Here is a 15,000-nt window from a genome sequence, read left to right on the forward strand (position 1 = left end):
AGACAACGCTGTTAACGGCCAGGTACTCATTTACACCTGAGTACGGTGAGAGAATGTAAGTAAAGAGCCATTTTCCAAGGACTCAACTATGCGCCGAGCGCGAGGCTCGAACCCAGGACCTTCCGATCCGAAAGCGAGTGTCGTACCACTAGACCACATAGCCCCACTAAACGTACTCAAAACGCTTTGTAAGGGATCCCTGACCTACAACATTACATACGTAACACATGTAGAACGAGACATGACGCCTGTTATTAAAATTTGACCAGAAAACTCGTCCTTCAAATATCGATCGATTTAAATGACCCTCGTCTTGGCAGAAAAAAAAACAAAACAAAAATCTCTCAAACCTGAGACTTCGCGAAGACCAGATCACTTTGCGGCGCTGTACTGCAGCTGATCTCTGGGTTTTTTCTTTCTTTGCTAGGAACAGACCCTAAATATGGGACAGCGTGGCTCAGCGGTACTGTCTTCGCTTCGTACCCGAAAGGTACCGAGTTCGAATACCCGGTACCTTGTGTGGCCTTGAGCAAGTCACCTCGCCCTAGCTTAGTTTGCGGCGCTGCACTGCGGCTGATGCCTGGGTTATTCCAGTCTTCCCTTGGAATAGACCCTAGAGACAAATGTCCCCTATGGGATGAATAAAGGGAATTTTATTTATTTCTTTAAAGTAAATATTCCCATTAGGGATGAATAAAGGGAATGCATTTATATATATATATTAATTTATTTATTTGTTTATTTATTCATTGCTAGCACCCTGTCATCTGGCCTCAGCAGTATGTCTGCCTTACTGTGGGCTGACCTCGTCCATCCTCTGGTTGGAGACATCTCAGAGGTCAAGGCTACACTCGTTGCCAAACTATCTGGTGAGTATTTACAATCTCTCTCTCTCTCTCTCTCTCTCTCTCTCTCTCTCTCTCTCTCTCTCTCTCTCTAGCTCTCTCTCTCTCTAGCTCTCTCTCTAGCTCTCTCTCTAGCTCTCTCTCTCTAGCTCTCTCTCTCTCTCTCTAGCTCTCTCTCTCTAGCTCTCTCTCTCTAGCTCTCTCTCTCTCTCTCTCTCTCTAGCTCTCTCTCTCTCTCTTTCTCTCTCTAGCGTCACAAATTAGAATAGTAAACTTGATATCATTACGCATTACTATAAAGTTATAGGAAGGGGTAGAATCATGTAGCTCTTAGCATTTTAAACCCACCGCGATATTTTACCGTCTAGATGCGATGTGTCACATCCAATGTCTACTAATAGTACTCTAAAGATGTCATCCAATGTCTACTAATATTACTCTAAAGATGTCATGATCCATGTCTACAAATAGTACTCTAAAGATGCCATCCAATGTCTACAAATAGTACTCTAAAGATGCCATCCAATGTCTACTAATAGTAATTCAAAGATGTCATCCAATGTCTACAAATAGTACTCTAAAGATGCCATCCAATGTCTAGAAAAGTGAGTGGAGCAGGCACTTATGTTGGTAACAACAAGATATGAAGTGAATAGAAAAGTGCCAGAAGACAATAGAGAATAAAAATTTTTTTTTTTTCGCGGCGGTGGTGGGGTTTGAACCTGCGACCTTATTGGTACGACAACTCCGCCTGGCAGGTGAGAGCGTGGCTCTACCGTGTGAGCTATCCACGAACACAAAAATATTCGTTTCAAACTCAAAGTCATTACTAGATCCCTCTCTCACCCATCTTGAGACCGCCGATTCGTTCGTACACCACCATCGCGAATAATTTTGACCAGCAGTTAAGCCTAATAGCCAATATTCTCAACACAAACATATAACATAGAAACGATTGAGACATTGAGTATGCTCCGGTGTATGGGGTGAATTTTTAATTCAGAAAAGTGAGTGGAGCAGGCACTTATGTTGGTAACAACAAGATATGAAGTGAATAGAAAAGTGCCAGAAGACAATAGAGAATAAAAATTTTTCGCGGCGGTGGTGGGGTTTGAACCTGCGACCTTATTGGTACGACAACTCCGCCTGGCAGGTGAGAGCGTGGCTCTACCGTGTGAGCTATCCACGAACACAAAAATATTCGTTTCAAACTCAAAGTCATTACTAGATCCCTCTCTCACCCACTTCTTGAGACCGCCGATTCGTTCGTACACCACCATCGCGAATAATTTTGACCAGCAGTTAAGCCTAATAGCCAATATTCTCAACACAAACATATAACATAGAAACGATTGAGACATTGAGTATGCTCCGGTGTATGGGGTGAATTTTTAATTCAGAAAAGTGAGTGGAGCAGGCACTTATGTTGGTAACAACAAGATATGAAGTGAATAGAAAAGTGCCAGAGGACAATAGAGAATAAAAATTTTTCGCGGCGGTGGTGGGGTTTGAACCTGCGACCTTATTGGTACGACAACTCCGCCTGGCAGGTGAGAGCGTGGCTCTACCGTGTGAGCTATCCACGAACACAAAAATATTCGTTTCAAACTCAAAGTCATTACTAGATCCCTCTCTCACCCACTTCTTGAGACCGCCGATTCCTTCGTACACCACCATCGCGAATAATTTTGACCAGCAGTTAAGCCTAATAGCCAATATTCTCAACACAAACATATAACATAGAAACGATTGAGACATTGAGTATGCTCCGGTGTATGGGGTGAATTTTTAATTCAGAAAAGTGAGTGGAGCAGGCACTTATGGTGGTAACAACAAGATATGAAGTGAATAAAAAAGTGCCAGAAGACAATAGAGAATAAAAATTTTTTTCTAGTAATGACTTTGAGTTTGAAACGAATATTTTTGTGTTCGTGGATAGCTCACACGGTAGAGCCACGCTCTCACCTGCCAGGCGGAGTTGTCGTACCAATAAGGTCGCAGGTTCAAACCCCACCACCGCCGCGAAAAATTTTTATTCTCTATTGTCTTCTGGCACTTTTCTATTCACTTCATATCTTGTTGTTACCAACATAAGTGCCTGCTCCACTCACTTTTCTGAATTAAAAATTCACCCCATACACCGGAGCATACTCAATGTCTCAATCGTTTCTATGTTATATGTTTGTGTTGAGAATATTGGCTATTAGGCTTAACTGCTGGTCAAAATTATTCGCGATGGTGGTGTACGAAGGAATCGGCGGTCTCAAGAAGTGGGTGAGAGAGGGATCTAGTAATGACTTTGAGTTTGAAACGAATATTTTTGTGTTCGTGGATAGCTCACACGGTAGAGCCACGCTCTCACCTGCCAGGCGGAGTTGTCGTACCAATAAGGTCGCAGGTTCAAACCCCACCACCGCCGCGAAAAATTTTTATTCTCTATTGTCTTCTGGCACTTTTCTATTCACTTCATATCTTGTTGTTACCAACATAAGTGCCTGCTCCACTCACTTTTCTGAATTAAAAATTCACCCCATACACCGGAGCATACTCAATGTCTCAATCGTTTCTATGTTATATGTTTGTGTTGAGAATATTGGCTATTAGGCTTAACTGCTGGTCAAAATTATTCGCGATGGTGGTGTACGAACGAATCGGCGGTCTCAAGAAGTGGGTGAGAGAGGGATCTAGTAATGACTTTGAGTTTGAAACGAATATTTTTGTGTTCGTGGATAGCTCACACGGTAGAGCCACGCTCTCACCTGCCAGGCGGAGTTGTCGTACCAATAAGGTCGCAGGTTCAAACCCCACCACCGCCGCGAAAAATTTTTATTCTCTATTGTCTTCTGGCACTTTTCTATTCAATTCATATCTTGTTGCATCCAATGTCTACTAATAGTACTCTAAAGATGTCATCCAATGACTACTAATAGTACTCTAAAGATGTCATCCAATGTCTACAAATAGTACTCTAAAGATGTCATGATCCATGTCTACTAATAGTACTATAAAGATGTCATCCAATGTCTACAAATAGTACTCTAAAGATGTCATCCAATGTCTACAAATAGTACTCTAAAGATGTCATCTAATGTCTACTAATAGTACTTCAAAGATGTCATCCAATGTCTACAAATAGTACTCTAAAGATGTCATCCAATGTCTACTAATAGTACTCTAAAGATGCTATCCAATGTCTACAAATAGTACTCTAAAGATGTCATGATCCATGTCTACTAATAGTACTATAAAGATGTCATCCAATGTCTACTAATAGTATTTCAAAGATGTCATCCAATGTCTACAAATAGTACTCTAAAGATGTCATCCAATGTCTATTAGTACTCTAAAGATGCCATCCAATGTCTACAAATAGTACTCTAAAGATGCCATCCAATGTCTACTAATAGTACTCTAAAGATGTCATCCAATGACTACTAATAGTACTCTAAAGATGTCATCCAATGTCTACAAATAGTACTCTAAAGATGTCATCCAATGTCTACTAATAGTACTCTAAAGATGCTATCCAATGTCTACAAATAGTACTCTAAAGATGTCATGATCCATGTCTACTAATAGTACTATAAAGATGTTATCCAATGTCTACAAATAGTACTCTAAAGATGTCATCCAATGTCTACTAATAGTACTCTAAAGATGTCATGATCCATGTCTACTAATAGTACTATAAAGATGCCATCCAATGTCTACAAATGGTACTCTAAAGATGTCATCCAATGTCTACAAATAGTACTCTAAAGATGTCATCCAATGTCTACAAATAGTACTCTAAAGATGTCATCCAATGTCTACAAATAGTACTCTAAAGATGTCATGATCCATGTCTATTAATAGTACTATAAAGATGCGATTCAATGTCTACAAATAGTACTCTAAAGATGTCATCCAATGTCTACAAATAGTACTCTAAAGATGTCATCCAATGTCTACAAATAGTACTCTAAAGATGTCATCCAATGTCTACAAATAGTACTCTAAAGATGTCATCCAATGTCTACAAATAGTACTCTAAAGATGTCATGATCCATGTCTACTAATAGTACTATAAAGATGCCATCCATTGTCTACAAATAGTACTCTAAAGATGTCATCCAATGTCTACTAATAGTACTCTAAAGATGTCATCCAATGTCTACCAATAGTACTCTATATATGCCATCCAATGTCTACAAATAGTACTCTAAAGATGTGACTAGTCACATCTAATAACAAGAAATGGAGTAGAGAAGTGCAAGAAGACAATAGCCAATAAACACATTGCGGCGATGGTGGTTCAAATCCGTGATCTTACTGTTAGGACAACTCTGCCGGGTCACGAAAATGGCGTTCTACAATGGATGCCATCCACCACTGGCGTCGATTGCAGAGCGTCCCTCTCATGGCTAGGCAGCGTTGCCGTAGTAGGGCCGTGGGTTCGTGGGTTTTTTTCTTTATTGTCTTCTGCCACTTTTTGACTCACTTCATTTCTCGTTATTATCAACATAAGTGCCTGCTCCACTCACTTTTCTGGGTCAAATATGACGCATGTTCTATTTATAACTTTTGACGTGACTTGTATTCCAGTGCTTGTATTTGGCCTAATCGCCTGTGCTTTGGCGTTTCTGGTGTCTCTCATTGGAGGAACTTTGATTCAGGTACGTCACGTCATAAACTATCATCATCATCATCATTGCCTTTTTCACCCTGGGTCAGGGTATAGGCCACAGACAAACAGTTTCCATCCTTCTCTATCACTATCATCACCATTGCCTTTTTCACCCTGGGTCAGGGTATAGGCCACAGACAAACAGTTTCCATCCTTCTCTATCATCATCATCATCATTGCCTTTTTCACCCTGGGTCAGGGTATAGGCCACAGACAAACAGTTTCCATCCTTCTCTATCCTGAGCTAACTTTTTAAACTAACCCATTTACAAAATATCCTTCAACTGTTATACAGCGCAATATACAAAAGATGAGCTCGATGCGCTTTGCAGGGGATCCCAAGCCAGCAGGAACATTAAAATGCAGAGCGGGACGTCGTCTGGAATCATTTTTATTTCATTTTCGACGGAAACACCTTTTATATATGAGTACGGCGAGATAATTATATTAAATGTTACGTGTCTAATGACTCAACGTTGCGTCGCCTTGGGTGGGACTCAGACCCGAGACGCACAGGTTGGAGGCGAGTGTCGTGTCATGCTACCACAAAACAACACCATATGTGACCCAACGTATCGAAGCGGTATTATGTCGAGATCCACTCGGTAAGGGAAATTGAATTCATAGCCACAAATATCCAACTTGGGTTTAATTTCTGTACGTTCTGGTGGAGTATAAAGACTATTTCTTGCATTGCAAAAACTTCTAAGGTCCAATTTCTCATCAAATCTATCTTTAAATTCACTTTTTGGGGTCTGAATCATCCCGACATAATATCGTTTTGAGAAGGAGGGTCACATATGTGAAAAAGATGTCACTCATCCTCTCAAGTTAGAATCGTGTCGCAGATTGAAGCTCAAAAATATACAGAATAAAAACTGGAAAGAAATTTGATTCAAAGCCCGAATAGAGATTGGGGGCACCCAGTAGCCCAGGTGATAGAGCACTCGCTTTACAATCAAAGAGAACGAGATCAATCCCGAGTGTTGTCAAGATTTTTTTCCCTACCACCCAGCTAATGAAAGGGTAGTTGGTCTGTTAGATCTAGCAGAAAGTACTTTGCGATAGACAAGTGTCCTATCCGGGATGAACTCCGCCTCCATGAGCCTCATGGCTCTGATGGACTACATTTCTTTTTCGAATATAAATTCCGATCATTCATCCCCAAGGGGAAATTTATCTTTAGGGTCTGGTCTAAGGGAAGACTAGGAATAACCTAGACTTCATCCGCAGTGCAGTGCTGCAAAGTGAGCTGGGACGAGATGACTTGCTCAAGGCCACACAGCGAGGCGGGTAGTCCAGCCAAGTACCTTTCGGGTTCGAAGCAATGGCCGCACCACTGCGCTACGTAATCCACTGCGCCACTTTGACGTTATATCAGAATAAACTTTTTTGTTTAATAGCCTTGAACATCTATATACCGCAATATCTACTAAACGTGCTCAAAGTGCTTTACAAAAGTCCACCCAACAGCAGCAAGACAACACCAAGAACGAGACACGACGCCTAGTAGAACATATTAATTTTTTTGGGGGGGAGGGCACAGAGACAACGCTTTTAACAGCCAGGTACTCATTTTACACCCGAGTACTGTGAGGGAATGTTTGTAAATAAAGAGCCTTTTCCAAGGACTCAACTATGCGCGACTCAGAGTGAGACTCGAACTGAACCCAGCACTTTCCCGACCGGAGGAGAGTGTCATACCATAAGGCCACACACCTCCAAGATACTCCAGATGAAGGAAAAATCTATTTGAGGTCAAAATGATCCAAATTAGGGAATTTATAGTTTTTGTTTTGTTTTGTTTGTTATGTTGGCTTTTTATTTATTGTTGTCTTCGTCGTCGTCGTTGTTGTTGTTGTTGTTGTCGTTGTTGTTGTTGTTATTGTTGTTGTTGTTGTTGTTATTGTTGTTGTTATTGTTGTTGTTGTTATTGTTGTTGTTGTTGTTGTTTTGATATTCATTGACGACCTGAAGATATTTGGACTAGAAAACAAGATACCATATCACTCTGACAGCAGAAGATGAATTACACAAGGTATGTATCCTGAAAAGAGGTTTAACACTTCCAATGAAATAGGAACCAGCCTTTTGACATCATACCTTTCTTCTCTATTAGCAAGACGAACTATGAGGTGGACGTTGTTGGTTATACACAGAATACTTCAGGCGAACAAGATATGATAGCTGATGACATTAAAACACCTCAATGGTTCTGTGAGGCCCGCTTGGGGAAAATGCGATAATGTGAAGCGGTTTGATCATGGTATTCAAATGTGCGGCTATGTGGTCTAGTGGTATGACACTCGCTTTCGGATTGGAAGGTCCTGGGTTCGAGCCTCGCGCTCGGCGCATAGTTGAGTCCTTGGAAAAAGCTCTTTACTCACATTCTCTCACCGTACTCAGGTGTAAAATGAGTACCTGGTCGTTAACAGCGTTGTCTTTGTCCGAAAAATTGTAATACCGCCTAATAGGCGTCATGGCCCGTCCTACATGTTTAATGTTGCTGTTGACCAGGGACCCCTTGTAAAGCGCTTTGAGCACATTTAGTGGATATTGCGCTAGATATATAAAGCTCAATTTTGAACAAAAAATTTATATTATTCAAAATTTGATTTAGCTTAAAGTTTGAAATGTTGTATCTTCACAAACCCCCCCCCCCCCCCCACCCACCCACCCCTAGATTGCAACCAGTGTCCTGTCAGCGTTTGGTGGTCCCGTCACTGGTCTTTTCCTGCTTGGATGTTTTTGCCACAGATCTAACGCCAAGGTACGAAGTAATCCTAGCACGCTCTCCCCGGCCAGGCGGAGTTGTCGTACCAGTCAGTATGGTCGCGGGTTCAAACCCCCATCGCCGCTGCCAAATTTTTATTCTCTATTGTCTTCTGGCACTTTCCTATTCACTTCATCTCTTATAGGAAATGAGATTAGCGGAAGAATAGCGTCCCTTGATTGGACGTCACCTTACAGAGAGAACGTCAATTTGGTTTTGAAGTGTCTCAAGCCGCTTTCACCGGAAGCGAGGACGAGAGACGCATGCGCACAACCAACATGACGTTCTCTCTCTAATAACTTTTCCGCCGGTGACGTCACAGACTATGGGTGACGTCCAATCAAGGGACATCTACTCTTCCGCTAATCTCATTCCTTATAGTCCTTCAGACATTCAGAGCCATGAGGCCTATGGAGCCGGAGTTAATCCCGGTTGTTTCTATAGCGTGAAACAGACAATAGCAATTGCTTGCTACCCTTTGGATAGGACGTTAGTCTATCGCAAAGTTTTTTTTCCGCCAGATCTAAGAGACCCAGCTACCCAATCACTGCTGGGTGGGTGGTAGGGGGTGGGGGGTGTCAGAAAAAAAATCTCGACCGCACCCGGGATCGATCTTGCTTGGTCCCTTTGTGTGTGAAGCGAGTGCTCTACCAACTGAGCTAATGTGTACAAAATGTGGGAGATATTCTGTAAGCTTCTCAGGGTAGCATCTATTTCAATTAGTATTTATTTAATTTTCAACGTGGATCTTTTGTCAGGCATTTACTTATTCAAATTGTCAATATTTAGATAGTAACATTTTAAAAACTCTCGACCAAACCTTGATAGATTTGTGAAAGTTAAAAATTTACTAATATGTTTTGGTTTTCCGCCGCCATTTTGTTATCAAAGTATTGAAAGGTAGTACAAAGCAAAGTCCTAGGGGTTATATTATTTTCTATTAGGGTTAGCTCGAGGTCGGAGGATTTTTTTCTATTAGGGTTATTTATGGGTCTCAGTAAAGGGTCACAAGCTGTTTGTTTTCCTATTAGGGTTAGTTAAAGATACTAGGTTTTATTTTATTTTTCTTAGGGTTAGTTAGAGGAATACTTGAGTTGTTTCCCTTAGAACGAGGAGCTTACGGAAGGCCTCCACGAAGTGTCTTCACCTCTCTCTATGGGTCGCTGTCTGGATATATGCTAGAAATGTCTGGAAAAACTCTCTCTCTCTCTCTCTCTCTCTCTCTCTCTCTCTCTCTCTCTCTCTCTCTATGTGTCGGTGTCTAGAATATGTGCTAGAAATGTCTGAAAACTCTCTCTCTCTCTCTCTCTCTCTCTCTCCCTCCCTCCCTCTCTCTCTCTCTCCCTCCCTCTCTCTCTCTCTCTCTCTCTTTCTCTCTCTATGTGTGTGCGTGTGTGTGTGTGTGTGTGTGTGTGTGTCGGTGTCTGGAATATATGATAGAAATGTCTGGAAAAATACATATGGATCCGCGTCTGAAAAAGCAAGAAAGAAGAAAAAATGTTAAGCATCTCAAAAGATCATTTGTCCCCGAGGACTTTTTTTTTAGATGTTTTTTTTTTCTTGTATTTTGCTGTCTTGCTTTGTCGGGAACTTTTTTATTTGTCTTTTTGAAGAGGTGCTGTTTTTGACTCAATATATGACACTCGCTTTCGGTTCAGAAGGTCCTAGGTTCGAACCTCGCTCGGCGCCTAGTCGAGTCCTTGGAGAAGGCTCTTTACTCACATTCTCTCATCGTGCTCAGGTGTAAAATGAGTACATGGCCGTCAACTGCGTTGTCTTTGTCAGAAAAAAAATATAATATCGCCTAAAAGGCTTCATGTCTCGTTCTAAATGTAAAGTGTTGCTGTTTGTCAGGAATCCTTTGATCACGCAGAGTGGATATTGCTCTATATAAAAGCTTTTTTTACATTATTCGTTATTGTATCCACATTTTAGATAATTGAAATCATGAATAGGGCTAATCACACTTGTTGATAGAATTTCCAGTCCAAGTTCTAGAATATTCTATTTGAAGATGTGTTGGGTTTTTTTTATTCACAATGTGTTATCTGACACGTGAAATGCAATATTCATTCCACACCTATTTTTACTCTTTGTCTCATTAATTGTGCAGCTATGTGGTCTAGTGGTGTGACACTTGCTTTCGGATCGGATAGTCCTGGGTTCGAGCCTCGCGCTTGGTGCATAGTTGAGTCCTTGGAAAAGGCTCTTTACTCACATTCTCTCACCGTACTCAGATGTAAATTGAGTCCCTGGCCGTTAATAGCGTTGTCTTTGTCCGAAAAATTGTAATATCGCCTAACAGGCGTCATGTCCCGTCCTACATGTTAAATGTTGCTGTTGACCAGGGACCGCTTGTAAAGCGCTTTGAGCACATTTAGTAGATATTACGCTATATAAAGCTCATTTTTTTTGGTATGGGATAAACATTATCATTCACTTGTCGTCCTAACATAACATTGAACCTCTCCCTAAGGGTGCATTCTGGGGCGGTATTCTTGGCCTCGCTCTGACATGCTGGGTATCATTCGGAATGAACTTCTCATCTGTTTCTAGATCTACACCTTGGCTACCACCTGCACCAACAGGTAAAATATTAATTTTGGTCAAACAGTTTTTAATTCATCCGATGTCATTGCAATTAATTGGCGTCTTTATCACGTTTTCTCCCATAAGATATAGTCTATGTAATTTTGTCCATATTATAATATTATTATCATCTTAACGCCATTGAAAAAAAGATGTATGTCTTTGAGCGCTTTTGGATCAATCTTCAGCTTTTGACACCATAGATAATAATATACTCCTGATTAGGTTAAACATGACTTTTGGCGTTGTGGGAAAGGCCTTTAACCATCTCCTTACCAACTATAGGAAAATCGTCACATTCGTCACGATACAACAAACAGTTTTATTATTCAAATTTCTTGTGTACACTATAAAGTTTAAAGAAAATAAACAGTGTGTTGTAGAGCATGTTTTGCGTTTTGGTTAAGAAACTATGTATCGCAAGAATTTTACTGCTGTTATGTCTGAATGATAATAATAGTAATAATAATAATGCTGAAAACTTATAAAGCGCTATAACTCTGAGACACCAGACTCTAAGCCCTTAAATTACAAATTACTTTGGCTGAAACATACTCATTTACACACACAAGCACACACACACACACACATACACACACAACACAACACACAACACAAACCAAACATATCTTGTTTCTCATACCATCTACTAAAATCGAAACAAATATGTTTTAAGCGAACGTTTAAAAATAGACAAAGATTCTTTTTCACGAATGCTCTGCGGTAAGGCGTTCTAAATACAGGGTCCGAAATGAGAAAAGGATCTCTTTCCAGCATTTTTCCGAATTCGAGGGACAACTAGTTTTGTGGAATCACTGGCCGAACGTAAGGGCGGGGCTTTGAATATCTTTCAATTAGTTCTGAAAGGTAGGAAGGGGCAGTACCTTCAAGACAACGATACACTAAAACACAAGCTTTGAATTTAATCTTTTTCTCAACAGGCAGCCAATTCAGGTCATGAAGTAGAGGTCCGGCAGAGTCGCACCTACGCTTCATGAATACTAGTCTGGCAGCGCTGTTTTGGACAATCTGAAGACGTTTCAGATTGTATTGCGAATCGCCAAACAACAGAGCATTACAATAATCCAATTTCGATAGTACGAGGGACACAACCAGAAATAAGAAATATATTTTTGTGTTAGTTGGATGTGAAGTTTTGGGGAAAATCCTGAAAATGGTTGGTAAGGAGAGAGTTAACTGGCTGATTTATTACTTAACCCTCTCCTTACCAATCATAGGAAAATCGTCACATTCGTTACGATGTAACCTACAATTTTCTCATTCTGATTTCTCTTGTACATCACAAAATTTTAAGAAATGCTTTGATTACAGAATAAATACTAAACACTGTGTTGTAGAGCTCACTTGTCACTTTTTGTTCGAGTAAGAAAGTCTATTTTTGTGCTGGGTGGGTGTAAATTTTCGGGGGAAATTCTAAAAATCGCTGGTAAGGAGAGAGTTAAGCAACAGAAAGCAGGTAGTACAATTAGATAAAGCAACGTCTCGTGAATATCTTTTAAAATTTGGTGTACCTCAGGAATCAGTCCTTGGGCCTGTGCTCTTTACTCTTTACAATGTACATTCAGCCACTGTCTGAATTCTTTTGTAAAAAAAAATAACACATCTTTCCATCTTTATCCAGGTGATAAACTCAAGTATACAAATTCGACACACCAAACAATATCCCTCTTTTAATCACGTTACATGTATGGAGGAATGTTTCAGATATTTTAAATGAAGTGTTGGATAAAATCAACAAATTGAAATGATAACGAAAAGACGGAATTTAAGTTTTGTGCGGAAATACCATTGGAAAAAAAATAAAACTTTACCAACAGTCAGTCTGAATATCAATGGATGTCCAATACAGTCCTCTTTTTGTGTGTTAAAAACCTTGGGGTCTTTTACTACTACTACTACTACTACTACTACTACTACTACTACTACTACTACTACTACTACTACTACTATTACTACTACTACTACTACTACTACTACTACTACTACTACTACTACTACTACTACTACTACTACTACTACTACTACTACTACTACTACTACTACTACTACTACTACTTACTACTACTACTACTACTACTACTACTACTACTACTACTACTTACTTATACTATTACTATACTACTACTACTACTACTACTACTCTACTACTTACTACTACTACTACTACTACTACTACTACTACTACTGCTACTACTTACTACTCTACTATCTACTACTACTACTACTACTACTACTACTAACTACTACTACCAATACAACTACTACTACTTCTACTACTACTACTACTACTACTACTACTACTACTACTACTACTACTACTACTACTACTACTACTACTACTACTACTACTACTACTACTACTACTACTACTACTATCCACGCAGACACAAATCGGTAATCTTTGAAAACTTATAACTGTTTATCTAAAGAAAATTATCACCATCAGAGATTATTTGACTGTTGGGGTAGCCAGTCAGCTTGTCACCACTCTTATTTTATCACGTATTGATAACTGCAATTCCCTTCTTTTAGGTGTAAGTGACGATTAAAATCTCTCGTCTTCAAGTCATTCAGAACAGTGCCTCAAAATTGATCTTCAGAAAAGCTCGTATGTCCCATTCCCTCCCAATTCTCTACGAACTCCACTGGCTACCAACCAGAGAGAAATTAAATTACAAAATTACAATGGTATGTTTTAATTGGTTAAATGATGAAGCCCCTGTCTACTTAAACAAAACTTATTACATCCTTATACACCTTCCAGATCACTATTGTCATCATCTGATAAAACTAAACTTTTGTAAATACAATTGTTTTGGTGGGCGATCCGTTTCTGTCATGAGACCCCGTGTATGGAATTCTATGGGACCCCGTGTATGGCATTCTATGGGACCCCGTGTATGGAATTCTATTGGACCCCGTGTATGGAATTCTATTGGACCTTGTGTATGGAATTCTATTGGACCCCGTGTGTGGAATTCTATTGTACCCCGTGTATGGAATTCTATTGGACCCCGTGTATGGAATTCTATTGGACCCCGTGTATGGAATTCTATTGGACCTTGTGTATGGAATTCTATCTCCAACTACTACTACTATTATAACAACTACTACTATTACAACAACTACTACTACTACTACTACTACTACTACTACTACTACTACTACTACTACTACTACTACTACTACTACTACTACCACTACAACTACTACTCCCACTACTACTACAACTACTACTATTACTACAACTACTGCTACTACTACAACTACTACTACTACTACTACCACTATTGTAATTTCTATCAATGTCATTCTTACCATCAAGTACTATCACCATCATTCCTACCAATAGACTTTACGCTGATTCCTGTTGGTTACCAACATAAGTGCCTGGTCCACTCACTTTTCTGAATTAAAAATTCACCCCATATACCGGAGCATACTCAATGTCACAATTGTTTCTATGTTATATGTTTGTGTTGAGAATAGTGGCTATTAAGCTTAACTGCTGGCCAGGTAACTTCTCGATGGTTGTGTGTTGGACCCGCAGTCTCCAGTAGTCGGTGAGAGAGAGCTCTAGGAATGACCTGAGTTTGAAACGAATATCTTTGTGTTCGTGGATAGCTCATACGGTAGAGCCACGCTCTCACCGGCCAGGCGGAGTTGTCGTACCAATAAGGTCGCACGTTCAAACCCCATCACCGCCGCGAAAAAAAGTGTTATACCTGTTTATTCTTTCTCCAATTTATCTTATTCCCAATTGATGTTAATTCAATTTACCTTTTCTTCAGTTTACCTCTTCTCAATTTACATTTCTCCCTTTTTTCCCTTTATCCAAATTATATTTCCCATATTTCTCCTCTACACCACGCTACCTTCTCTCCCCTAACTCTCGTAATAGTTAGAGACGATCTTTTTTTTTTTGGGATCGTGGATAGCTCATACGGTAGAGTCATGCTCTCCCCGGCCAGGGGAGGTTTCGTACCAGTAAGTCGCGGGTTAAAACCCCCATCACCGCCGCGAAAAAAAATGTTATTCTCTATTGTCTCTGGCACTTTCCTACTCACATCATCTCTTGTTTTTCTCCCATATTCAGACCAGTGCCC

At 40.1% G+C, this 15,000-nt stretch overlaps 1 protein-coding gene across 1 annotated transcript in view; it reads left to right on the forward strand.

Moving 5' to 3' along the window:
• LOC144980724 (sodium-coupled monocarboxylate transporter 1-like) overlaps window positions 1-15,000 on the forward strand; it is a 45,038-nt gene that overhangs the window by 22,977 nt on the left and 7,061 nt on the right. The window contains exons 12-16 of the mRNA XM_078928443.1: window positions 757-869; window positions 5,430-5,500; window positions 8,195-8,281; window positions 10,761-10,872; window positions 14,991-15,000. The exon at window positions 14,991-15,000 is cut by the window's right edge and continues 111 nt beyond it. Of these exons, the coding sequence (XP_078784569.1) occupies window positions 757-869; window positions 5,430-5,500; window positions 8,195-8,281; window positions 10,761-10,872; window positions 14,991-15,000 (393 nt within the window). The remainder of the gene's footprint in view (window positions 1-756; window positions 870-5,429; window positions 5,501-8,194; window positions 8,282-10,760; window positions 10,873-14,990) is intronic.

The sequence above is a fragment of the Berghia stephanieae genome, chromosome 10, assembly GCF_034508935.2.
Source record: "Berghia stephanieae isolate SIO BIC M18660-M18661 chromosome 10, UCSD_Bste_1.3, whole genome shotgun sequence".
Classification (NCBI taxonomy): domain Eukaryota; kingdom Metazoa; phylum Mollusca; class Gastropoda; order Nudibranchia; family Aeolidiidae; genus Berghia; species Berghia stephanieae.